This window comes from Ochotona curzoniae, unplaced genomic scaffold, assembly GCF_017591425.1.
Source record: "Ochotona curzoniae isolate NIBS_2020 unplaced genomic scaffold, NIBS_Ocur_1.0 contig_3432, whole genome shotgun sequence".
NCBI classification, from domain to species: domain Eukaryota; kingdom Metazoa; phylum Chordata; class Mammalia; order Lagomorpha; family Ochotonidae; genus Ochotona; species Ochotona curzoniae.
The window spans coordinates 21,638,968-21,665,409 of NW_024465859.1; the positions used below are offsets into that span (position 1 = coordinate 21,638,968).

At 55.9% G+C, this 26,442-nt stretch overlaps 2 protein-coding genes across 2 annotated transcripts in view; both read left to right on the forward strand.

Moving 5' to 3' along the window:
• Nucleotides 1-9,847, forward strand: part of CREB3L1 (cAMP responsive element binding protein 3 like 1) — a 31,568-nt gene extending 21,721 nt beyond the window's left edge. Inside the window, exons 5-12 of the mRNA XM_040980336.1 lie at nucleotides 571-728; nucleotides 1,660-1,809; nucleotides 1,929-1,987; nucleotides 2,342-2,410; nucleotides 4,746-4,845; nucleotides 5,543-5,669; nucleotides 9,234-9,501; nucleotides 9,677-9,847. Of these exons, the coding sequence (XP_040836270.1) occupies nucleotides 571-728; nucleotides 1,660-1,809; nucleotides 1,929-1,987; nucleotides 2,342-2,410; nucleotides 4,746-4,845; nucleotides 5,543-5,669; nucleotides 9,234-9,501; nucleotides 9,677-9,713 (968 nt within the window). The 3' untranslated portion in view covers nucleotides 9,714-9,847. The remainder of the gene's footprint in view (nucleotides 1-570; nucleotides 729-1,659; nucleotides 1,810-1,928; nucleotides 1,988-2,341; nucleotides 2,411-4,745; nucleotides 4,846-5,542; nucleotides 5,670-9,233; nucleotides 9,502-9,676) is intronic.
• Nucleotides 9,848-16,922: 7,075 nt separating this feature from the next.
• DGKZ (diacylglycerol kinase zeta) overlaps nucleotides 16,923-26,442 on the forward strand; it is a 37,346-nt gene continuing 27,826 nt past the window's right edge. The window contains exon 1 of the mRNA XM_040980173.1: nucleotides 16,923-17,149. Coding sequence (XP_040836107.1) covers nucleotides 16,938-17,149 — 212 coding nt within the window. The 5' untranslated portion in view covers nucleotides 16,923-16,937. The remainder of the gene's footprint in view (nucleotides 17,150-26,442) is intronic.

Consider the following 26,442-nt stretch of genomic DNA (forward strand, 5'->3'; position numbering starts at 1 on the left):
CACAGGTGGGGCTGCCACAGTTCCAACTTGACCTCAGATCCATCTGGCCCCAAATGCAGTGGCCTTTACAGTGCTGTATCTCTATGAGGTAAATAAGTGGCCGAGAAGGGAGAGCTGCGGCGGCTGATCCTGCTGCACCTGCAATGATCTGGGCCTCGAGGCTATGGGTCTTGGCTCTGCCTGGGTTCCCCCTGTACCGTGTCATTCATCCAAGTGCGCAGGGACTCCAAGGGGGGGCCTCACACAGCGGGGAGGCTGGGAGTGGCCAAGGCAGCAACACCTGCTGTCCTGTTACTCTGAAACTGGAAATGGAAAACCCACAGCTGGTTGTGGCTAAATAGTTGGGGGTGGGGGCAGGAAGGAAGGGAGAGAGAGCCTGACCCACCTGGGCCCTGGCGGGGGGAACCCTGTGAAGTCAGGGGTTGGGGAGAGTGTGGCCCTGGAACATTCGTGCCATTGAGCAGCTTGAAAGAGCTGGGATTCTGGGAAGGAGTGTCCCACAGGGGTGTACCCAGCCTCAGCTGTCAGCCGTGCTAACCTGGCTTCACTCCCTTGCTCCCCCACTCACAGAGGACCTGGTGCAGATGCCTCCGACGCCCCCCAGCAGCCATGGCAGCGACAGCGACGGCTCGCAGAGTCCCCGCTCTCTACCCCCCTCCAGCCCAGTCCGGCCCATGGCTCGTTCCTCCACCGCCATCTCCACCTCCCCACTCCTCACCGCCCCGCATGTAAGAAGCTGGAGGGATGGGGGGAGCTGAACCTGGAGGCAAAGCACTGAATAACCTCCGCGCCCAGTGCAGCACACATACGGACCTGTGGGGGGTCAGGGAGCCCCCAGATCTGATCCCTCTCCCCATCAGAAGCCAGAGAGGGGGCCCTCCTGGTAGAGGGAGGTGAGAATCTTTTCATCCTGTCCATGGAGGCAGAGAGACATGGCTCAGGTCTAGACCTTGACCTCCCTGACCCTGGGATAGGTGGCCCTTGCTGAGACCCCAAGTTCCTGGGATAGAGGGAGCTGGGCCCAAAGCCTCAGAAGAGGTGTGGAGCCCCCTAAGAGAGGGTGCTGCTGGATTCCCCTACTCACCCCTACAAGTGAGCTTTGGGGTGTGGATTCCAATCCCTCCCACCCCACCCCCAGCAATGTCCTGTGCATCTAACCTGCTGATCCTAGCACTTAAAAAAAAAAGATTTATTTATTTTTATTGGAAAGTCAGATATACAGAGAGAAGGGGAGACAGAGAGGAAGATCATCTTTCATCTGCTGATTCACTCGCCAAATGGCCGCTATGGCAAAAGCTGATCTGATTCAAAGCCAGGAGCCAGAAGTTTCTTTTGTGTCTCCCATGCGGTGCAGAGTCCCAAGGCTTTAGGCTGTCCTCTGCTGCTTTCCCAGGCTACAAGCAGGGAGCTGGATAGGAAGTGGAGCAGGCAGGAGTAGAATAAGTATCCACAGGGAATCCTGGCGCCATGGGTGGAAGGTTAGCCTACTATGCCACAGCACCAAACCCAAGCACTTGATTGGTTGACACGGGACTAATTCAGACCCCACCCCCTTTCCAGAGGAGGACGGGGAGGCTCCTAGAGTCCAGTAGGTGACAGAGCTCGACTTTGAACCCAGGCCTACCTGGGTCTCTAACCGCCTTGCTCTCTTTCCTCCAGAAACTCCAGGGGACATCCGGGCCGCTGCTGCTGACGGAGGAGGAGAAGCGCACCCTGATCGCCGAGGGCTACCCGGTTCCCACCAAGCTCCCCCTCACCAAAGCCGAGGAGAAGGCCCTCAAGCGGGTCCGGAGGAAAATCAAGAACAAGGTGGAGTCCGGGGCAGGACGTGGCCTCTCCCCCACCAACCCCGGGGCTAGGGGGCTTCCCTGGGGAGCCGCAGAGCTAGGGACAGTAGTAACCTCTCCTGGGGCGGCTTCCCCCTCTAGATCTCAGCCCAGGAGAGCCGCCGGAAGAAGAAGGAGTATGTGGAGTGCCTGGAGAAGAAGTAAGAGTTCCCGGGAAGGAGGCGGGCCTGGGGTTGGCGAAGGACCAGCGCCTTGGGGGCGGGGCCTGTGCCCGGGGGTGGGGCCTGGAACAGAGGCGGGTCTTGGCGGGGGCGTGACGTGGGGCTGGGGGAAGGGGTGGGGTCCTGGGCAGGGTGGAGCCTGGGACAGGGGCGGGGCCTTGACGGGGGATGGGGCCTGTGACAGGGCGTGACCTGGGGCTGGGGAAGGGGCGGGGCCTGTGACGGGGTGGGGTCTATGACAGGGCGGGGCGGAGCCTGGGGCAGGGGCGGGGCCTGGGAGCTGTTTTGAGTCTGGGGTGGGGTCCTGAACCCGTGCCTACCTGGTCCCTACAGGGTAGAGACTTTCACATCAGAGAACAATGAGCTGTGGAAGAAGGTGGAGACCCTGGAAAACGCCAACAGGTGCGTGGGGCCACCTGCAGCCCTCGCTGGGGCCCCCGGCCCTCTGTGTAGCCATCCCTGGGAGGTGGGAGCTGGGGGACATCACTAGGATTAGCATGACACCCACACCCCCTGGGTAGACCCCCGGACTGCAGAACCCCTCCATCCTGCCCACTCCCTGCCTTCTGCTGCACAGAACTCTGCACCCTGACCGGGCAGGTGAGAGACACAGGTGACATCCACAATGGGAACGCATTGCCCAGCCCCAAAGCTGGGTCTCCTGGGTCAGAATCGCTATGGGTAGGACCTAATAGTCTTTTTATATATATAATGCTTTCATGTTTCTTTATTAAACACTCCAAAAAAAGATGTTTTGGAAGGCAGAGTTCCAGAGAGAAATAGATCTTCCATGCCGGCTCATTCCTCAAAGGCTCACAACTGCCAGGGCTTAGCTAGGTGGAAGCCAGGAGTCAGGAGCTTCATCCGGGCCTCCCAGATGGGGGGCAGGAGTCCGAACATTTGGGCCATCTTCTGCTGCTCTTCCCAAGCTATTAGTAGAGGGCTGGATCTGAAGTGGAGCAGGCGGGATTTCAACCAGCATTCAAATGGGAAGCTGGCATTGCAAGTGCTGGCTCTACCCGTTATGCCACAGAGCCAGCCCCATATTTTCACAAGCCCTCAGAGTAACCTAGAGGCAGACTGACACTCAAGAACAACCATTTGAGATCCCTGTGCAATGCAAGTTCCTTCAAAGGGCAATATGTGCATCTGCTGGGAACTTGCTAAAGACACAGAATTTCCGAACTCACCACCACCGCCACCCCTGGCCAGCTGGGGCATTTTAACAAGAACCCCAGGGTGAGTCGGTTGCACAGGGCGCTGTGAGCAATGCTGGCATGAAGTGGCTGGCACGGAGCCTAAAGCACGGCAGGTGCCTGCCTCCCAGCTCTGGATTCTTCCCCTACACTACGCTTCGATGACTGCGAGGTGACTGTTAGAACCCGCAGAATCCCGGTCCCTTTGTCCAAAGGGGGACAAGGAGGCTCCTCTCCCGTGGAAGCCACGTGGCACACGGCAGGAAGGCATCCCAGAGTGCTTGGCGCTGAAGCATGTTCGACTCATACTAGTTTGGGTTTTTCTTCTTTTTTAACCGTAGGGTGTTTGTTGTTGTTGTTTAGACATATTTTATTTACTTAAAAGGCAGAGTTATGGAGAGAAGGGGAGAGAAAGAGACAGATCTTCCATCCCTTGATTCATTCCCCAAACCGCTGCAGTGGCCGGGCCAGGATTAGGAACCTGGAGCCCCCTCCAGGTCAGCCACGTGCATGGCAGGAGACTAAACACTCCATCACTTGGTCATCGTCTGCTGCCTTCCAAGGGGTGTTAACAGGGAGCTGGATCACAAGTGGAGCTGCCAGGACACTAACTGGCGCTTGCATGAGATGCCAACATTGCAGGTGGCCAGAATGTCAGCCCCTGTTTTTTTTTTTTCTTAGTAATACCTATTTATGAGTTCAAGGCAGATCTTTGATCATAATTTGCTGGCATTAATTGAATGAACACAGCAGCTACTGTCAGTCCTCCAGAAATTCTTCAAGACTCCTTCCCTTTTACCCCCTAATTGGCTCGCTGTCCCCTGCTCACTCCCAGCCCCAGGTGGTCAGAGGTCAGAGGTCAGAGGCAGGACAGGAGCCCCTCACCTCTCACCTCTTGGCCAGAATGGGGCCAGGCCCTTGAAGCCATTTCGCCACCTGCTGTACATTCTTGGAACTACAACCCTGCCCGCAGGGTTGGGTGGAGGACAATGGTTATATATTTCCTGGTGGGCATGTCTTGAGCAGTCCTTTCATGCTAGCCAAGGAGAGACTGACATGGAAGTTCAGTGGTCAAGAAAGGGCTAAAGGTGCAGTGACAGAAGCAAAAAACAATTTTAATATGTACAAAACTCCAGCCACCCTTTTGCTGGACGCTCACCGCCTACCAGGCCCTGGCCAACCAAAAGATTCAGGGTGCTATAGGGTACGAAGAGGTGTGGCTGTGGCTGGTATAAGAGCAACAATACTGGTCTCAGCCCAGAGAAGGGACATTGTCCCTGCAGCTCCTTCCTTGGCCAGGGGCCCCTCTGGGGAGGCAGGCCTTGGGGAGGGGGCCGGCCACACCCTGGGGTAGCCAAGTAACCATGTACCGACCCTTGTCGTCTTGGCTGCAGTGGGGCACATGGTCTGTCCCTATTTCCTTGTCTACAGCAGGATACATGGGCCCATCTGGAGCTCCCACAGGAGAGCTCCAGGGGTGGAGCTGTCCTTGAGTGGGAGCCTGCCCACCCTTGACCACTGTGCCCCTCCCCTCCCCCCAGGACCCTGCTCCAGCAGCTGCAGAAACTCCAGACCCTGGTCACCAACAAGATCTCCAGGCCTTATAAAATGGCCGCCACGCAGACCGGAACCTGCCTCATGGTAGGCACTCTCTCCACCCCAGGGCCCCAGGAATACATTCAACTTCTGGCAGGAATGAGACTGGGCTGACAAGCCATGGAGGTCCCCCAGGGGTACCCTCCCCCTCACAGGGATGCCAGATGTGAGCATGAGCTGGAAGTGGGGACGGGGGCAGTCCCTGGAGGGGTGGGCTTAGGGGGCTGTGTGGACGTGGAGTCCTTCCTGGAATGGACGCTAGAAAGCCAACCAAGCCTAATGCCAGGCAATCTAAAAGGCTGAATGTGGCTGTGATCACAGCGTGTCTACCTCACTGGCTGCTTACTGGGTCTGCCATCCTTCGGGGCTGGGGTTCCCAGAGACCCCTTTGTCCCCAATCCCTCCTGCTTGGGCCCCCTCGCTTGGTCAGGCTCACCACCACCCCACCACGCCTGTCTAACCATGCCCTCCCCACACTTCCACACCTCTGTACCCCGGAGGTGGTCACCTCGTTGGCCACCACCTCCTTCCTGCTCCTAGCCGTCGGCTGGGCAGCTGCCACCTTCTCCAGAGACTGGAGAGCCCTGTGCGTTGGGTGTGTTGGGGGAGGGAGGGCTCTGGGAGCTGCCTTCTGGGAAACATCCTGAGACTGTAACCCTGCACCCCACCCCGACCCGCCATGCCCCGAGCATCAGGGAGCATCAGGGGCCTCTAGGATTGAGCTGATGTTTTCTGTCACCAGGTGGCAGCCCTGTGCTTCGTCCTGGTTCTGGGCTCCCTGGTGCCTTGCCTTCCGGAGTTTTCCTCCAGCTCCCAGACTGTGAAGGAAGACCCCATCCCCACGGACAGCGTCTACACGGCCAGCCAGAGTGAGTGTCTCCCTGAACCTCGTCCCATCCCCCACCTGCCCTCAGATGCCAGACATGAGCCACCACCTCACTGGGCAGATGGGGAGCCTGAGGTCCAATGAGGGTATAGGAGGGGAGAACTGGAATGAGAACACGGAGCCCTTGACTCCCAGCACACCCCTCCCCACACAGGAGTGTCCCCCCTGGGGTAATGTGGGTTTAGGATGAGAAAGACACCCGCTGAGCATCGTCAATAATTTGTAACTGGGACAGCACTTGAGCTTTAGCCCCAGGGCCATTTCTAATAAGGTGGTCAGGGCTGTCAATGTGCTCTTAAAGGCTCTGGATCAGCAAAAGTCAAGATCAGCAGGAAGGAGTGCTGCAATCCATTAGTGATGTCTGCCATGGGTAGAGGAAAGGTGTTGAGGTTGGACTCAAAGATGTACTAGCAGCCCGGCAGCGCGGCCTAGCGGCTAAAGTCCTCACCTTGAATGGCATAGCACCAGCCATTGCGGCCACTTGGGGAGTGAATCATCGGACGGAAGATCTTCCTCTCTATCTGACCTCCTCTCTGTATATCTGACTTTCCAATGAAAATAAAATAAATCTTAACAAAAGAAAAAGATGTACTAGCACCAAGCTTTCAGAGTCAGCCTTAGTTGGCCTTGCCACTTGTTAACTGTGTGGCCCGGAGTGTGTGTCCTGAAATCTCAGAACTGTGACTACCTTGTCTGGAAAGTAGGAGGACCAAGACTATGGCACGCGTGACACCCAGCGCAGTGTCACACAGAGCAGGTGCTTGCCGAGCAAGCACACCCAGGGCCGGCGTTCTCCCAGCGGCTCAACTGCTGCTTGAGGTGCTCGTGGCTCCCACGTGTGTGTGCCTGGTTCCAGTTCTAACCACTCCTTCTCTGGGCCAGCTTGTTACGGAGGCGTCCCCTGGGAGGCAGCAGGTGATGGCTTAAGCCCTTGAGTTCCTGCCACCCACATGGGGGACCCTGCACGGAGTTCTAGACTCCTAGCTTTGGCCTGGCCTAGCCCCAGCTGTGGCAGGTATTTGGGGAGTGAACCACTGAATGGGAGATCTCTCTCTCTCTCTTTCCCTGCCTTACAAATAAAGTCAAAATAAACATGCATACCCACTGCCTTTTGGGAGAGCTTGAAAGAGGAGCGAGCTAGGAGGAGGCATAGCTAGGAGACTGGGTCTCAATAGCCACCGGCTACTCTGGGTAGATCTACAGCAGAACTTCCTGGCTGACTTTGCTCTACTCCCAGGAGCCTGGCGGGAGGAAGAAGAGGAAACAGATGGGAGGTCAGCGCCAGGGGTGGTCCGGGAGGAGGGGGAGCTTGCTTCCAGAAGAACGGAGGGTGAGCAGGACCTTGAGGGCCCTGAGGGGAGGAAGTGACGCAGGGAAGGCTGGAGGAAGAGGAAGCAGGGGGCGGAGAGGGCCAATCACTCCTTGGATTGTGAGGCCAAAGAGGGCGAGGATAAGGCCCGGGCTAAGGAGATGGGTTCCAGAGATGTGGGGAGAGGGGAAACAGAACACTGCGCGGAGTGGGAGCTGGGGTAGGCGAGGTCATGGACAAAGCTGGAGCAAAGAGCCAGCCAGGCATGATGGATGAAACTCTTGGGGCAAGTGCCAGAGTCTGGACAGGGCAAGACAGAGGCTGCCTCTGATGGAACAGGAGGCTACTGGCACAGGCTGGGGCCTTCCACAGCACCCAGGCCTGCCTGCTTAGTTTTTGTTGTTGCTGTTGTTGTTTTTTTAAAGATTTTTTTATTTATTGGAAAGTCAGATATACAGAGAGGAGGAGAGACAGAGAGGAAGATCTTCCGTCCGCTGATTCACTCGCCAAGTGAGCGCAACGGCCGATGCTATGCCGATCCGAAGCCAGGATCCAGGAATTTCTTCCGGGTATCCCACATGGGTGCAGGGTCCCAAGGCTTTGGGCCATCCTCGACTGCTTTCCTAGGCCACAAGCAGAGAGCTGGATGGGAAGTGGAGCTGCCGGGATTAGAACCTGCGTCCACATGGGATCCCGGCGCATTCAAGGTCAGGACTTTAGCCGCTAGGCCACGCCGCCAGACCCTGCCTGCTTAGTTTTGTTTTGTTTTTCTTAAGATTTGATGCTACAGAGAGAGAAACGGAGAGAGCTTCCATCAGCTGGTTCACTCCCCATTGGTTATGGCAGCCAGGGCTGAGTCAGATGGAAATTAGGAGCTTCATCTGGGTCTCCCGCATGGGTACAAGGCCCCCAAGCACTTGGCTCATGCTCTGCTGCTTTCCCAGGCTATAAGCAAGGAGAGCTGGATCAGAAGTGGAGCAGCTGGGATACGAATACCAGCATTGCAGGTGGCAGCTTTACTCGCTACACCATAGTGCCAATTCTGGGTCTGACTTTTAGGTCATGGCTCTGAGTGCCGGCAGGCCAGTGGCCTCTCCTGGAGCCAGGCAGACCTGGCTGTGCACACTGCCCCCTGTGGGGGCTCGTGTGGGAACACCTGCTCTAGAAAACATTGGTGTAAGTTTCCTCCAGGATCGAACAACTCCATGTGGCTTAACTGGCCTCACAAGCATGTTTCTTTGCCTTCGTTTCCCTGAAGGGCCACCTGAGGCTGAGAATGGGGCTTACTCTAGGCACCCAGAAAGTAGCGTGGTCAGTGTAGAATTGGAACCCAACTTTCGGGGCTGTTGTAGCATAGCAAGTAAAATGCAATGCCAGCATCCCACGTGGGTGTTGATTCATGCCCTAGCTGCTCTACTTCTAAATTATTTACTGCTAATGTGCCTGGGAAAAGCACTGGAGGATGACCCAGGTGCTTGGGACATTGCTACCCTTGTGAGAGAACTGGAAAAAGCTCCTGGCTCCTGTTTTCAGCCCAGTTCTACTCTGGCCATTGTGGCCACTTGGAGAGTGACCCAGCAGATGGAGGATCTCTCTTCACTCTGCATAACTCTGCCTTTCAAGTCAATAATATCTTTTTAAAATTGATTCATTTTATAAAAAAATAAAATAAAGTAGCTAGGGCTGAACCAGGCTGAAAGCGGGAGCCCTGAGCTACTTCCATATCTCCCATTGGGTAGTAGCGGTTCAAGCACTTTGACCATCCTCTACTGCTTTCCCAGGCCATACGCAGGAAGCTGAATTGGAACCAGAACAGCTGGGATACGAACCAGTGCCCAGAGGGATGCCAGTGCCACAGGGTGGAGGATCAGCCACTTGTGCTACCACACCAACCACCAAATAAATAAATCTTTGGAAAAAAAAAAACAAAGACAAAAGAATCTGGCTCTTGGGTACACAAACTCTGCTTAGGAAGGTTTTTCTTTTTTTCTGAGTGTTCACTAAACACAGTTTCAGTATTACCACATTTAAACCTCACATCTCCATGAGGTTGTACACATGAGCAAGTCACAGCTCCTAAAGGTTAGAACAAGTGAGGAAGCGTGAGACCTGGGGCTGGACCCAGGGCAGTGAGATTCCAGAGCCGAGTCCTTTAGCCTCTAGACTGCGAACTGAGAGGCCACGAACGTAGCCAGGACTAGGCACAGGCCACAGGCTCACACCATGCTTCCTCCCCAGTGCCCTCGCGTAGCCTCCTATTCTATGACGAGGGGGCAGGCTCCTGGGAGGACAGCCACAGTACCCTGCTGCCCGTGGAGCCCCCGGACGGCTGGGAGATCAAACCCGGGGGGCCAACCGAGCCACAGCCCCAGGACCACCTGCAGCATGACCACCTGGACAGCACCCACGAGACCACCAAGTACCTGAGCGAAGCCTGGCCTGAAGACGTCGGTGGCAACGGCAGCAGCCCTGACTTCTCCCACCCCAAGGAGTGGTTCCACAACAGGTGCGAGGGAACCCCTTCTTCCCTCACTGAGGTCCTGGGCTGCTGGCTCTCTCCGTCCCCTTTCCACCCAGGCCCCTCTCAGACACAGCCTCCCTAGACCGTACCCTTTCAGACCCAGATCCCACTTGTACCTGCTAGGTTTGATCATCTCAGCTTTGCTTCTCTCTTTCTCCAGGGACCTGGGCCCCAATACCACCATCAAGCTCTCCTAGGCCTTTGCCGGACCCGGACACAGGACGAACCCCTGGCACCCAGAAGTACCCTGATCCAACCCACACCCCATCCCTGGGGCTCCCCACCCCCTACTGCCCTGGGGCTTAAAGCTCTGCCTCTCCCCAGCCCTTCCCTGCCCCCTGACCTCTACCCCTACCCCCTGGCATCTGGACTGTCCCACCCTTGGACCAACCACTCTGTCTCTATGCCTCCTCCCTGCCACTGCCCGGGCCTCAGAGACATCACTCACTGGCCTGGCCCCTCTCAACAATGACCAATACGACCACTGCTCCTATCTGCCCCCAACCCCCACCCTATCTCCCACTGTACAGAGACCAAGAACAGAAATTGTTTGTAAATAATGAACCTTATTTTTTATTATTGCCAGTCCCCTAAGATATTGTATTTTACAAATTCTCCTCCTCTCCCACCCCCTCCCTTGTTTTATATTTTATAAAGTTAGTGCGGGCTTCGCTGTCCCCTGGCCGGGAAAGAGGGGGGCTCCCACCCACTCCTTGCCTCCACCCCCCCCAACCCGGTCTTCCCCCCGCCGCTGCCCATGCCACTGGGCCTTTTTAATTGCCAAAACTGCTCTGTCCCACGGCTCAGCACATGCTTTGAGAAAGCAAAATTTAAAAAAAAAAAAAAGATGCAGCATCAATTCCTGACTTTGTGCCTTTCTTCCTGGGGTGGTGGGCAGGGCTGAGGGGGTGTACTGGGGAGGGGAAAGAAGGGTGAGTTTCTTTGTATTCTGCCATGGGGGCCTGGAGCTATGAGGAGGTGAGAAGGCATTTCAGAGGCGCTGCTTTGCCCAGGGTACTGAATTTGAACTTGATCATCACAGTTCAAAGCGTCCTTTAGTCCTCCCACGATCAAATGATTTCTTTGTTCTTATTTCTCTGTGTGTGTGTTGTTCTTATTTCTTATTAATTTTGTAAAAGATGCAGTGGAATACCATATCCTGCACTTTAAAAAATTATTTTTATTTGAAAAGCAGATTTACAGAGAGAAGGAGAAAGAAGGAAGAGAGATTGAGCTTTCATCCACTGGTTCACTCCTCAAAAAGCTGCAATGACCGGAGCCAAAAGAATCTGAAGCTAAGAGCCAGGAGCCTCCTCCAGGTCTCCCACGAGGGAGCAGAGTCCCAAGGCTTTGGGCTGTCCTCTGCCATTTTACCAAGCCACAAGCGGGAGCTGGATGGAAAGTGCAGCACCAATATCAGATTCTGGTGCCATAGACAGAAGCTTAGCCTACCATGCCATGGCACCTGCCCCTATCTGCACTTTTTAAAAAGCATTTATTTGGGGCCTGGTGCAATGGCTCAGTGGCTAAAATCCTCGGCTTGCAAGCACCAGGATCCCATGTGGGTGCAGCTTTGTGTCCTGGCTGCTCTACTTCACATCTAGCTCCTTGCCTGTGGCCTGGGAAAGCAGTCAAGGATGACCCAAAACCTTGAAACCCTAAACCCACGTGGGAAACCAGGAAGACTCACCTTTGCTCCAGCCATTGCAGCCACTTGGGATGTGAACCAGCAGATGGAAGATCTTTCTGTCTCTCTTCTCTGTAAATCTGCCTTTACAATAAAAATAAATCTTTTAATTTTTTTTTAAAAGCATGTATTTGAAAGATAAATGTAGATTTAGCTCTACCATCTTCTGCTTCGCTGCCCCAAATGCCCACAACAGCCATTGCTGAGCCAGGAGCCCAGAACTGCATCCTGGTCTCCTACATAAGTAGCAAAACCCCAAGCACTAGAGCTGTTACCTGCTGCCTCGCAGAGTGAGCATTGAACCTAGAGCTGAACCTTGAACCCAGGGACTCCAGAATACTAGATATGGGTGTGCCAAGCGGTGCATTAGCCACTGCTCCAATTACCTGCCCCAGTCCTTGCCTCTGTTACTTCCTGGGGTTAAAGTTACAGAATTCAGAACAAGAAGAGCTGTACCTGCATCCTGCAGGTGTCCCTAGCTGGTTAAAAGTGGCATCCAGATTTGTAATATGACCGTGGCGATATGGGGCACCTGTGACGAGAAGAGAACAAAGCAGCCATTGAACAAACTTCTTTGTGAGACCACTTTGTAGATGTACTTAGGGTCCCAAATAGTTTGAGTTTCAGTTCATTAAACCAGCACCCAGACTGATACCAGAGTGCATGGATTCAAGTCCCAGCTTCTCTACTTTCAGTCCAGCCCCCTGCTAACACACTCACCTTAGGACATAACAGGTGATGGCTCAAGTGCTTGAGTCCCTGCCACCCAATGTGGGAGGCCCAGAGAAGGCTCCTGGCTTTAGCATGGCCTAGTACCTAACTATTGTGGGCATTTGGGGAGTGAATCCAACAGTTGGAAGATTTCCATCAATCTCTGTCTCCTGTCTCTGTTTCTACCCCCTTTTAAAAAATACATATATATATATATATATATTATTTTTATATTGGAAAGGCAGATATACAGAGAGGAGGAGAGACAGAGAAGATCTTCTGTCTGATGGCTCATTCTCCAACTGGCTGCAACGGTTGGAGCTGAGCCAATCCAAAGCCAGAAGCCAGGAGATTCTTCTGGGTCTCCCACGCGGGTCCAGGGTCCCAAAGCTTTGAGCCGTCCTCGACTGCTTTCCCAGGATACAAGCAGGGAGCTGGATGGGAAGTGGAGCTGCTGGGATTAGAACCGGTGCCCATATGGGATCCTGGCACGTTTAAGACGAGAACGTTAGCCGCTAGGCCACGCCACCAGGCCCGGGAGCTGGTTCTAATCTGGCAGCCCCACTTTCCTTCCAGCTCCCTGCTTGTGGCCTGGGAAAGCAGTTGAGGATGGCCCATGGTATTGAGAAGGAATTTCTTCACCTTGCAGCATCTCAGAACTACTGAAACCATTGAAACTGTCTCCTTGGAACATGCTCCACATCAGGGACTCTGGGATGACATCAGGTGGTCTTATTAATCCCCAGGTACTGATGCAGTTAGGATGCTGGGAGCAGCCCTCTCCCTTCTCTCCCCACTTTCCCCCAGATACAGGAAGAAGAAAACAAATTGGAAACGATTATCTTATCCCCTTTCCCCCATTCCTTGCCCCTTCCCACCCTAATCAGTGGCTCACATGGCCATGCATCCTTCTCAACTATGTAAACATCAAAATTTTAAATTAATTTATTTTTTAAAAAAGAAAGGGAAGGTGCATGTTGAGAGACTGATGGGGAGAGCCTGCAGAAGGTCAGGTGTCAGGTGAGAGGGTGGGGAGAATGAGAATAAGGCCAAGTGTCCAGTGGTTTTAACAATGAAGTGGTCCCCAGTGGCCTTGTGGCCGGAGCTGCTGTGTCAGAGCAGCTGGGGCAGGAGCGCGACAGCCCAGCGGAAGGAAGGACAGGCAGCAGGTGCAAGTGAACGCTTGCTGGGTGCTCAGCTGTGCAGAGACAGAGTGACCACCAAAGAGGGGATGAGGGTGAGATTAGAGCAGCTTGGGGTTGTGCTTCAGAGGAGAGGCCATTGAACATGACTGATTCTAGAAGGCAAAGAGTCAACAGAAAGAAGACTCAGGGCAGCCACTAAAGGGCACAATGATGATGGAGGAAGATGGGGAAGGATGCAGGGAGTGACTGGAGGAGTGCATCTGGTCCTGAGACCTCAGCAGAGGGTGGCAGCATTCTGTGGGCATCCAGGAAACCACAGGAGCCCCTGTAACTGTGAGGTACGAGGGCTGGCAAGGAAAGCTACAAGTCAAGGAGAAGGGGTAGTGTGAAGGGTCACGCCGGAGCAGAGACAACGTAGCTCTTGGGATGACTGCCCCCTCCCCCATCACTTATTCAAGAAATATCTGTGACACACAGCACCAGGCTAACAATGGAGTTCAAATGAGATCCAGCTCCTGATTGTAAATACTTGATACCCACCTGCCCCACCTGTGACCTTCTCCACGTGCCCCAGTTTGGAACTGAAAGAACCTTAGGGGTTGGACATTTTATCTCACAGTGAGGTTCCAGGAGGCACAATTAGCTGACCAAGGTCACGTGCCTCCTGTGTCCAAGTTGAGTCCCGATCTGTATGGCTTGGCCTCTCCACCCTTTTCCTTCTCCTCTCCACTTCCTGATGTCCAGATTTCTAGGAAAGCACAAGAAACAAGAACTCTAGGACTTCCCAGAGAGTGCAGGATTCCACCAGGTGGTGCAAGGGGTCATCGGTGATAGCCACGCCCACCAAAGAAATCTTCCCAGCTGGTGTTGGGACAGAGCGAGAACCATGGCACAAGCCACGGTTGGCATGCAGCCTCCTCCATGCCAGGGGTGAGAAGAGGAGAGGGACTTCCTCGGCTTGCTCCCCCCACCAACTCCCTAGCAAGAGAGCTGCAGCCCCCACTCTATTGTCAGCTTCCAGCAACCAGCTTTGCCACATGCGCAGTAGATAGCTGTTACAATACCAGTGCCTCCGCTCACTTGCCACAACAAACCCTTTGTTATACCTGGAAACAAAAGCTCTAAAAACAGAGAACAGCTGCCAGGGGATGCCTGGAATGGGGATGGGCCACAGCATGATTCCCTGGCCAGCCCCAGGATGCATTTGGGCAAACTGGGCACTTAGCTGATACAGGAACAGGTGCCCCTTGGGTCCTTCCTCCAAGGGTGGGGGTTGGAGGGGAGACAGTCCAGGAACTCGGCTCCAAAACACGGGCCCTGGGGTTCATGGTGTCATGTGAGTGCGTGATCTTGGCAAAGGGAGAGCCTTGGATCATCTCAGTGCCCTCAGCTGCCAGCCGGCCCCCCACTCACATCAAGCTGCTAGAAGGAGTGGATGTGAGCTCGCAGAGAGCTGCAGGCACAGCATCCGTTAGGCAATAAACACGCAGAAGCCTGGGCTATTATTTCTTGAGTGCAGAGATAATGGGTGGGCTGGGCAGCACACAGCAGCTGGGAGAGACTATAGCAAGGAGGCAGGCTGCTAAGAGCAGGGCACCTTCAGGTTTCCCCTTGGCTGGGGAAGAGGGTGGGGTCACAGATAGAAAACTGAGCTGTCAACAGCTGGATTTAAGTGGGTAGGTGTGAGGTGAGAATGAAGTGGGGAGTAGGGGTCCCGAGCAGCAAAGAGCCCCCCAAAAAAACAGTTGCTAGGTGGCCATGGAGGGAATGTCCAAACTTAGCCAGGCCTATAGGCCACTGGGAATCGGAAGCAAACATCCCAGAAGGGCAATCCCAAGGGCATTTAAGGGCGGAGGGGCTTTCAAGTACCCACCCCTCTCCCAGAGTCTAAAGCCACAGGGTGCTTTTAAACTCTGGGGACAACTCCCATGTGGCCCAGAAGGCATGCTAGGCCTTGCCTTGTGTCGGACTGGGGACTGCTGAATGCACAGAGAGAGAGAGAGAGCCGAGAGACAGGACTGGAGCAGCCAGAAACCAAGCCATTGAGGAACAGAGGCTTCTAGATTAGAGGGAAGCAGAGACCTCCAGGATGACTGGCTGGGGTCGGGGTGGCCAATTCCTGTGTGGCATCCACTGCACGACCCAGATTTCAATCTTGGCCTGCCCCTTACTGCCCTGCCAGAGCCATCTTCAGGCAAGAAGTCACGTGGATGACACCTCACTGACCTCTGTGACAACATGGAGGAAGTGGTGTGAGCTACTGCCCAGGGTTGTGGTGAGGATAAAATGCTGCATCACCTACTGCCATGGGTGCCAAAGTGAGCGCCCAGGAGAGCGTCCTGAGGCTGAAGGAGGAGTATCATGGAGGGCTCCTGGACCAAGCGGCACCTGACAGGCTCTGAAGGATGGGCAAGCCTTCCGTAGCTGGGATAGGGAAGGGCAAGGCTCCAGGCCATGGGAACAGGGTGACCACGAGTGGCTTGCAAAATGCTGAGTGCTCTAGTCTCTGTAACTCTGTGAGGCTGGGCCTTCCGCTTCCTCATGCTCAAGGTCATGGGGACAGATAAGGCCCTGGACTTCCAAAGCAGAGGGGGTTGGGAAGAAGGCAGGCACCCTTCAGCTGGATCCAAGGGAGGCTTTCTGGAAGGGGAGGCCTTTCAGCAGAGCCTTAGAAGGTGAGATCTACTGACTGAAGGAAGTTTTCAGAATGACACTGGGTGGGCTCAAAGCCAGTTCCCAAAAAGAGTACAGAAGAGCAGAAGGAAATGGAAGGCACTGGATAACAGATCCAGCAGGTCTTGGGTGCCAGGCTATGGTGTAGGAACGAGGGAGTCTTTAAATACCTATGGGTAGACAGAGATGCTGTGCCAAGGTGCCCTTGAGACAGCTGAAGGCTCCCCAGAGTCCCGCCACTGCCCAGATGAAATGTTGAGGAGACATCAGTGAGATCCGCAGAGCAAACACGGGATTTGGAAATCCAACAGGGTCCCCAAGGAGACTTCCAGGCCTTCCTCCTAATCTCCCATCTCCTAGTCCCTGGAGGCCTTTGCCCTGAGGAGGACGAGGGTCTCTAGGACCAGGCAGCTGTTCCCCCAAACTCGTCGCAGCATCCCTGCTCTGTCAGCCCTAGGCCTGGTGACAGTCACCCTGCGTCTGTGCCCTTTCCACCACCCCCTCTCACTGCCCCCTTCCCACGCCCGCGGAGCCGGAGCCGACGGGGTTAAAATCGGCTCCTGTCACCGCCCTTGCCCTCCCCCTCCACCTGTCGGCTGCAGTGGCGGCGAATGCCGTAGCCGGAAAACGCGGGACAGCGGCTGAGTGACAGGAGGGACAATGATTGGCAGCTGCCACGCAACCGAGTGCGGTGCAAGGGGCTCCGGGCGTAGAGGAAGGCGGGGCCGAGGGTGAGGAGGGGTAGCGAGGGTGCCCACATCCCGAGCCTGGCGCTCGGAGCAAGGTGCGTGCCCGCGGCCGGCGGGGTCGGGCACGCTCCCTGACATGCCCCCTGGCCGGGCGGCGCCCTGCCCCGGCCTCGCGGTGGCGGGTGTTTCTAGGTGACACCGGTGCGTGGCGGCGGCAGGAGCGCGCTTGCCTTCGCCACTAAGGCTCCGCTTGGACTCCGGCTACAGCCGTCCGGGGGGCGCACTGCAGCGCGACCCCCTGCCCAGGGGCGCGGAGCGACGCCCGGGCCTTTCCCGGGCACAGCGCCCAGCATCTCGTCGCTCCCGTCGTCCGGGCGCCGGCGTCGTGCGGGGCGCACGGGACCAGCGCAGTCCCTCCTTCCTTTCTTGCCTCCCTCCCCACCCCGCGCTCCAGGCCCTGCTGCCGGAGAAACTCTGAACTTCAGCGGGGAACCTCCCTCTCCGAGAGGCCGCGGGATGGCCGAAGGGCCGGGAGGCGCTGGGCCGCGCGGGGACGCGGCCGCCAGCGGCCGGGCAGCCGAGGAGCTGGTGGTACGGCGGCGCTGTCGGCGAGGGGAAGAGGCCGAGGTCTCGCCGCCCTGGCCCGAGGGCTCCCGGGGCCTGGCAGCTGCGCCCCCGCTCGAGGAGCGGTTCTGGCAGATGCACCTCCGGAAGCAGGTGTCCTACAGGTAAGCCGGAGTGGGTAGTGGGCAGCGAAGCGCTCAGACCCACCCCTCCTCGCCTTCAGCCCGGCTCCCGCCGCTTGCCTAGTCTCACCCTTAGGGACCGGCAGTTCCCCAGGGATGACAAGCGTGGAGGCTCGGGAGAGAGAACGCTCCTGGGGCCCCTTTCTCTGGACCTGTTCTGTCTTCGCGTAGTTACTGAGCATGCTCGGTATACTGGACGCCGGCAACAGAGAGCCCAGTGGAGGCCCCTTTCTGGGAGCATGGTGACAGGGTGGCCTCTCAAGCCGTCCTGTGGGCGGGTCCACGCACGAGACACTGACCTGTGGAAGCCAAGGAGATGCTGACCCGCCCCATGCCGAGCTGACCCCCCCCTTCCTGTCCCAGGTCATGTCCTTAACTTGAACTTGCTACCGGTTCCCCAAATCGTTGGCCCAGCGTAACCCCTTTGGAGGGTCCAGCAGGCTTCCTGGAGGATTTTGCCCAGGGACTTGGGTCACTCCCTGCCTGCTGGGTTGGAAAGGAGAGTTTCCTGTTTACAGCCAGGGGGGCCTGGGGCGGGCCTGAGGCCGCCCAGTTCTCTGGCTCTCCTGAAGGCTCCCAGGCTCTCAGGATTCTCCCTGGGTTATGAGGCCTGGGCAGGTGGGAAGGAAGGAGTGAGTTACTCCAGAGTAGAAGGGGATTGGTGGGGGTCCATGGCCCTCTCCCTTTGTCTCTGGGGGTATTCAGGGGAGCTTCACTAAGTCTGTGCAAACTGGAATTCCAAGGCCACGCCCATTTGTCCAGGAACTCCGAGAAGGAACTGAATATGTGTCCACTGTGCAGAGGGGAGAGCTTCCTGGCCATGCCTTGGGCTGCAGAGAGGCGTCTTGGAAGGCCTCCTGGAGGAGGAGGGGCGCTAGGGACCAACAGCGAACAGGGCCAAGAACATAGAGAATCTTGGGAGAAAGGTTAGCCTGGGTGGTCGCTGGGAGTGGCCAGGAGCAGCCTGGAGCTGGACTGCCTCTATCTCTCTCTCTTTCTCTGGGCTTCAGTTCTTCACCTGTCACAAAAGGGAGGGTGATCCCAAACTTTTCCTAGGCTGGGTGGAGCAGGGGCAGAGAGCAGCTGAAGTTGGAAAGCAGGCTGGAAGTGGGGGAGAAGCCTAGAGCAGTTGGGAGCAGGGGATGATGACAGGCTGGGATACCCCTGTTTGAGCATGTTCACACGGATGCAGTCACAAGGGCTGGGACACCCCCTACCCCAGCAAGAGTGTCCCCTCCACAGTCTAAACTTGGGACATCTGATCACCAAGGACTCAAGGTGTCCAGGCCTTGGCTTCTCTATAGCCGTAAAGGGTAGGGGAGCCCCCTGGGTTACCTGTGTGAAGGCTGCTGAAGCCAGCACCAGATGTCACTGCTGGACAGTTTGGACAGAGCACCTCCTTTCCCCTGGAAGCAGGCTCAAGCCCACTCTCAGCCCCAGAGCTGGATGAGGCATGGCAAGGCCAGGTGAGGGAGCAAAGGCGGCCCTGGGAAACAGCAATTCCTGCAGGCCCTTCACAACCTGACTGCCTAGGGGAGTCCAGTGGAGCAAGCTGGGCTGAGCCCTGCTGCATAGCTGTGGCTCCCAGGGGCCCGGGATGACCGCCCCTCCTCCAGGCCGCCCCTGGCTGGGATGCTGGCAGCAGCAGCAGCTCAGGCCCACGGTGGCCCTCCACATCTTCCGCCTGCCATCATTCCATGCAGCTCTGGCTCGCGGCTCAACCTCCCACCCTGCTGGGAGGAGTTGCTAAGAAAAGCAGTTGAAAGGCCTTTGCTGAGAGAAAGGCTTTTAGATAGAAATGCCGGGTGGCGGGGGACAAAAATTTGCTGGGTGAGGGCGGAAGTGGAAACGGGATGACGGAAGCCTGGAAGCTTCTGACAGGGTGGGAGTGCGTGTGCATGGGCGTGGAGGTGGGCTCTCAGCAGGGCAGTAGATGCTTTTAGGGGTGTGGGGGTTCCCTTCGCCTCCCAGTGCCACTGGGTGGATGGACAGGTGGCAGGTCAGTGGCAGCACCAGTTCAGACACCTGCAGCCCAGGCAGAGTGTGGGAAATGGAATTAAACAGTAAGTGGCATTTGGGGGTGAAACACGTTGAAATCAAAGCTGCATTTCTTCACTATCTATGTTCACAAAAGGGGGGCTTTTTGAGGCGGCAGGAGAAGGAATTGCCTGAAGAGGCTCTCACTGCTTTAGATGGGACCTGCTGGGGGCAGTAGATTCTACCATCTTGGATCTGCACCTGCGGGCACATAAGGACCCTCTCTTAGACTCTAGCCAGAGCCAAACCCCACCACTTAGTGATCCTTTACCAAGTGGATTCTTTTTCTTTCTTTCTTTTAAGATTTGTTTTGTTTATTTGAAAGCTAGGGTTACAGAGGCAGGAGAGGGAGGGAGAGATAGAAAGATCTTCCAGCTGCTGGTTCACTTCCCAAATGGCCACAGCAGCTAGAGCTGGGACAGGTGGAAGCCAGGAGCCAGGAACTTCCCCAGGTGCATTTGCAGGGAGCTGGCTAGGAAGTGGAGCAGCTGGAACTCGAACCTGTGCCCATATAGGATTGTAGTGCTGCAAGTGGTGGGTTGACCATCTACACCACAATGCCAGCTCCTCAGAGTGGATTCTCTAGCCGTCTTCTTGTTACAAGGAGTCTGGGCATGGGCCCCGAGGTCTCAGGTCTTCCTACCTCCTCCGGGGGCTTTGAAGACCACTGACTTCACTTGGAAATAAACTGAAGAAAGAGAAGAAGGAGCAGGTGAGAGAAAGGGTAGTAAAATCTGAGATGGGTCTCCTGGGGCAGCCAGCAGGTGCTAAGTCCCAAAAGGGCATTGCAGGGGAACCAGCAAGTCTGCCTGGGTTCTACCCTGAGGACACGATGCCCACCTGTGATGATCCCCTCCAGGGTCAAAAAAATAGTAAGTTCTTTAGGCTTGCCAGGACACACACTCTCTTTCCAGGCTCCTGGGCTATGGTGGAGCCAAAGCAGCCGTGGCCAATGTGTACACGAATGAGTGAGCCTGGGTCCCAGTAAAACAGTATTTATAGATGTGAACTTTACCGTTCCTGTCATCGTCATTGTCACAAAGGGTTCCCTTTTGCTTTTCTCTGGCTGTTTCACAAGGTCACAGAAAGTTAGCAGCAGGACGGATGTGGCCCAGGCTGGGCCTGGGGATTGGCAGCCCCTGCTGCTGTCAATGGGGCAGAACCAACACGCAGGGCACATGGCAGGATGGCGCTGGCTTTCCTCCCAGAGGCCTCAGGTTCGAGTCTAACCCTGCCCTTTCCTCGCTGGACCCTTCGGACCCCATCTCAGAGAGACAAAATTATAGACAAAACTCCTATAAGGTGAATTCAGATAAGAGATGGTCCTGACATCAAGCAGGACAGTGAAACACACTGAGTCTTTTGCCCTGGGTAGCCGGACCTCTTCATGGGTCAGAGAGACCCAGGAAGCCTTCTTGGAGGAGGCTGGCCCTGAGCAATGGGACCTGAGGGGCAGGCAAAGCTTAGCCAAGACCCAGAGTGAATGAATACTGAGCATAGCATACGTGCAGGCCCCAAACCGGGCCACTCCACACCCACAGAGGCGGTGGGTTGGGAGACTGGAGGGGGTGCCAGCTGGCAGGGGAGGATGCCCCCTGCTGCAGGCATGGGGCTGTGGGGACACAGCTCCTCGAGGGCGGGGAGGAAAGGAGGGGCACCTGATCTGGCTCTCCCTGCTGCTATTTACCAGAAGCTAAAAATAACCTCGGGAGTGACAGGGAGATGGGGCCGATTTGTAATTTAAATAGCAACAGGATAAAGCAAGGAGCCGCAAGAGATCACATTCTGTCCCGAATTAAAAATGCAAAAACCGGGGGACGGGAGAGCTGAGCTGGCAGAGCAGGCGGAGGCCCCCCTCCTTCTGCCGGTCCCCACTGCTGCTGCCAGCAGGAGCAGGAAGCCGGGGGTCCATCCATTTTCCTTCCTTCTAGGAAGGGCGGGGCCCAGGGCTAGCCTGGAACTCCTTCCTCCCCTCCAGGACAGAGGTCCAGGCTGAGCAAGTGAGTCAAAAGCCAGGAAGGGCAGTGCCCATGGCAGGGGTCAGGCTCCACACGCAGGATTCGGGAGCCCAGAAGAGGGTCTGTGCCGCTCACCACACCCCAAAAGGAGCAGCTCACACACCCTCCCCTGTCCCAACCTGGTCTCAGGGGCACAATCCCACTAAGAACAGGGAGGGCCGGTGTCGACCAAGGCCTTGAAGGAACTTCTTTAAGTGGCCACTGATGGATGGGCACCACGGGCCAGGTGCCAGAAGTGTGGGTTGGAATCTGGTGCTTCCACAGGTGCATCTTTAGAGCCGAACTTTCTAGAAGCTCAAGAACAAGAGGCAGTGCAGCATGGGGCTGCTTCTCAGGGGAGGCAGGCAATGCCTGTGGCACTGGCCTTGCAGTGTGCTGGGCCTAGCAGTACTGGGGAAAGAGGCTGTGGAGACAGCCACGGAAAACAGCTCAGGAAGGTCACACAGGCAGGGAGTAGCAGTGAGGCAGGGATGCCGGCTCTTGGAAGCCCCATTGGCTGGAAGGTTCTCATCTCTAAAGAGCTCTCCGCCGAGCTCTGCACAAAGTCCCCATGTCCCCTGGAAGGTTCACAGGCCTAGACAGACCGTCTACATGGATGACCCTTAAGATTTAGCAGGCTGGCATCCAGGCTGGTCTACTAACAAAGCTTCCTAGAGCAAACCCATCCAGGATATCTATGGGTGCCGGAAGACAGCTTCCCAGGCAGGTGATGCTGTGGGAGCTGGACCCACAGCTCCCCTGCATCAGGGGGAGACACTCTCCAGTCCCTCTCCCAGTGGGAAACTAGCTAGCCACATTTCCACCTGGCAGGAGACAACTACACCTGAAGCTCAGCTCAGCTGCACCTGTCTCTTGGGTTGCTGACGAGAGCTTAGCAGGTGCCTGGACACAGACTCAGCTGCTGGGGATGGACAGACAGTTTCTTCCTATGAGGAAATCCAACCATGGCTACTTCCCCCTGGAAACCACTCAGCACATACCTGTGTGCCTAGCACTGAGCAAGGAGAAACTCAGAATCTTGGTTTTTTATTTGTTTGTTTGTTTAAAAGATTTTTTTAAATTGCAAAGTCAGATATACAAAGAAGAGGAGAGACAGGAAGATATTCCGTCTGATGATTCACTCCCCAAGTGACCGCAAGGGTCAGAGCTGAGCCAATTGAAAACCATGAGCCAGGAACTTCTTCTGGGTCTCCCATGTGGGTGCAGGGTCCCAAGGCTTTGGGCTATCCTCAACTGCTTTCCCAGGTCACAAGCAGGGAGCTGGATGGGAAGCAGGGCTGCTGGGATTATAACTGGTGCCCATATGGGATCCCGGGCAGCATATTCAAGACGAGAATTTTAACCGCTAGGCTACTGCACCAGTCCTTGCTTGTTTAGTTTTAAAGATATTTTTATTGGAAAGTCAGATTTACAGAGAGAAGGAGAGACAGAGAGAAAGCCCTTCCTTCCAATGATTCACTCTATAACAGCCAGAGCTGAACTGATCTGAAGCAAGGAGCCAGGAGCTTCCTCTGGGTCTCCCACATGGGTGCAGGGTCCCAAGGCTTTGGGCAATTTTCCACTGCTTTCTGAGGCCACAAGCAGGGAGCTGGATGGGAAGTGGAACCGCCAGGATACAAACCTACACCATATGGAATCCTGGCACGTGCAAAGTGAGGGTTTAGTTATTGAACCATCGCGTTGAGGACCCCAGCGTCTTGTAAGGAGACAAGACTAGTGTGCATGACAGAGCAAGCAAGGTAGGAATACTTCCGGGAGCAAAACTGAGCGTTGGGTTAAGTCATGGAGTTGGGAATGCTAACTCAGGAGCAAGATTGGAGGTGGGTCTTTACGAAACATGTCCTGTGAATGATTGAGAGAGTAAGCATTCCAAATGGGAAATTCAGTGGCAACTGTCAGGTCTACAAGAGAGCTGAGCTCATCTGTTCTGATTCAGAGAGGACTGAGCCAGAGTCCCATAGCCACCAGTGGGTCCTGTGTGCCTCTGAAGGGGTAAGCCAGGGCCAGCCAGAACAACCTGAGACAGGATGGAGCTGTAGGTGGGGATGAACGTGAACTAGTCCGTGGAGAGCAGGAAGGGCAGGCACCAGCAGGGCACACACAGGGAAAGGCTGGACGAAAAAAAAAGGGAGTCAAGTGAAGCCAGCACATGGGGCGACTTGAAGGTCAGGCCAAGGAGGCTAGCTGGGCAGGTTTTGAGGGCAGAGGATGTCCAGGTTGTGGGCTGCGTGGTGCCCTGGGACAGTTCCTTTCCCCTAGCTCCCACTTGCTCATCCAGGCCACAGAAAGTAGAACATCTCACCCACTGGGGCTCCGACAAAGCCCAGAATAATCTCCTTACCCAGATTCTTCTTCCCGTGTGTATGGACCTGGGTGGATTCGGTGGGGTCCCCAGCTCCCCCCTGGTGCTGGCTGGCACATGCTGTCCTAGGAGCTGCCAAGGGCATCCTCTCTCCTCCGCCCTCCCAAGCCCCTGTGCACCTGTCCCTCCAGGCCTCCTCCTCCCCACTGGGCCTGGAACACACAGAGCTGGCAGTAGCAGCTCCAGGAAAGAAAGACACGGCCAAGGTTGCTGCGCCGCCGCACCGAGCCTCCAGCCCGCCCGGCTTCCCCTCCAGGAGTCCCATTTCCTGCTTCTAGCCCTGCCAGAAGCCTCTGCTGGAAAACAAACCCAGCCCCATTTCCTCTGTTTAACTGGAGCTGCTTACAGAAGGCCTGGGAGAGGAAGGCAGGGCCCCACCACAGTCTCCTTCCAGATCAGATGGCGGCCTGGGGGTGGGGGAGGGGAAGGGGGAGGGGAAGGGGCAGGGGCCAGGTCTTGGATAGGCTGCAACAGGCTAGGCCCACCTGGTGGGAACTCAGAAATGATGGCTTGGAGCCAGAGCTGTTGGAGGTGAGGGGTGGCCAGGGTCTCTCTTGGAGGAAAAGCCTCATGCCCTGTTGAAGGGCATGGCTCTGGGGTTGGTCCATGTTTGAGCTGAGCTCAGTGCTTTGTGCCTCAGTTTCCCCTGTTATCAAAGGAGGAAGTTAGCAAGAGCCTGACTCCCCTGATCACACAAAGGTTTCAGCAAGCCACCCTACACAGTCGTCAGTAACCGGGCATCTAAGCGTCCAAGAAACACCCACCAACGGTGGTTCTGATGCAACTGAGTATTTGCGATCCATTCCATGGCCTGGATTCGATTAAACCAGTGGTCAACAAAACCTGCTCAGTCCCAACCCAGAGAGGACAACCCCAAGGTGACACCCCGAGGTGTTGCGCGCGTCCCGTTTCTGTCTGCAGGATCCGAGCCATAAATGTCAATTGCACCAAACTGACACTATTGGTGTCCTCGAGAAGTTCACAGCTTTGTTGGAGTAACACACATCGGCACCACAGAACTAATTATAGAGCAGAGTGATTAGACAACACAGAGGACCACACACTTCCTCCCAGCACCTGCCGGACCTGGCTGCGGCTCCAGCCCAGTTGCCATGGTGGCCTCACCTCCCTCCTAGCTCAGCCTGGCCAGGGCCAGCTCCTAGAGCAGCCCCCCACCCTCTAGGCCCTGCTCGCCACTTTCCAAGCAGTTCAGACACTTCATTCCTTACTGTTTGCCCTCTCTGTTCCACGCCCCCTGAATCTGGTTGTTGTATCGTTTGCTTTGTTTTTTCTTTAAAGCATTTCATGACCTGACAGTGTTTTACACTGTTGGGGATTTCTTTCCTGGGGAGCAAGGGAGGGTCTTCCCTACTGGACCCCAAGCTCTGTGAGGGCTTAGAGGCATGTTCTCTGGCTCATTGCCCCCCTTCCTGGTGGCATACCTGATCCACAGAATGTGCTCTGTTAAGTATTGATCGGATGAATTGATTTACAAACACCTTCACCTCGTACTAGATCCTTATTAAGTTCACAAATGGTGTCGTTCCTCCCTTTCTTTTTAGGGATTTATTTATTTTTATTGCAAAGTCAGATACATAGAAAGAGGAGGAGAGACAGAGAGCATTATCTTCTGTCCTTTGATTCACTCCCCAAGTGACCGCGAGGGCCGGTGGTGCTGCGCCAATCCGAAGCCAGGAGCCAGGGACCTCTTCTGTGTCTCCCATACGAGTGCAGGGTCCCAAGACTTTGGGCCGTCCTCAACTGCTTTCCCAGGGCACAAGCAGGGAGTTAGATGGGAAGTGGAGCTGCCGGGATTAGAACCAGTGCCCATATGGGATCCTGGTGCGTGCGAGGTGAGGACTTTAGCTGCTAGGCCACTACGCTGGCCCGTTCCTCCATTTTATGGGAGACAAAACAGAAAAGGGAAAAGCTCTGTGACACACAGGTGTTCCTTAAAATGACTTCAGGGGAGTTGGCCAGGTCGGCAGCCTGGGTCACACAGTTGAGAAGTGGTCCCGGTGGGAGACGTGAGCCTGTGTCTCTAGGTCCCACCCTGATTATTCTTGTTATCAACATCCTTGCACTGTCCCTAGCTCTGGGTGGTATGATGGGCACAGAGGGAGCTGGCGGGGAGGAAGTGAACCAGGTAGTGGGTACAAAATGGAAGACCCTAGCAGGACCAAAAGATGAGGTGAAGAGAAGAGGCAGTGCAGATTCCAGCCCAGGCAGGCCTGGCTCTTAGGGCCGGCTCCTGCCTGCCGGGCTGGGCTTGTCCCCACCTGCTGCTTCCCCTCCTGTGCGGCTCCCATCCCAGCCAGCCAGCAGAAAGCGCCTAGGAGCCCCAGCCAGCCGTGGTCCTTCTCTGCTGGGGCAGCCAGCTGGCCTCCAGCTCGGCCCCCCGCCCCCCACCCGCGTCAGGAAGTGCTCAAAGAGGAAGACAGTCGCCGGGGGCAGGATGAACGTACCGGGGGCCGGCCACAGTTCCCGGGGCCAGGCTGCGATGCGGCCGCAGCTCTGGGCCCCGCCTAGGCGCTGGGGACAGGAGAAGGGGAGCTGCCGGGGACACTGAGGCAGATGTGGCGCTACCGCTCCTGGGATGTGCCACAGATCCCAGCTGAGGCCCTGCACACACAGTAGGTACAAGGTGTGACCCTGGAGTGGGCACGGGGACCTGGCACCCTCTTTGGATCTTCTATCTGCACTGCAGCGGTGGCAGAAGTGTGGGTTGCCCATCTGAGACCCAGTGGTTCTCCAGAGGCAACAGTGTGGGGAGGGGAGGTGGGGGAAGAGCGCCCTGGGAGCAGAGAACTCTGTGCCAGCTCTCCATCGTCGGAGGGAGAGCTCGAGGGTGGAGTGGA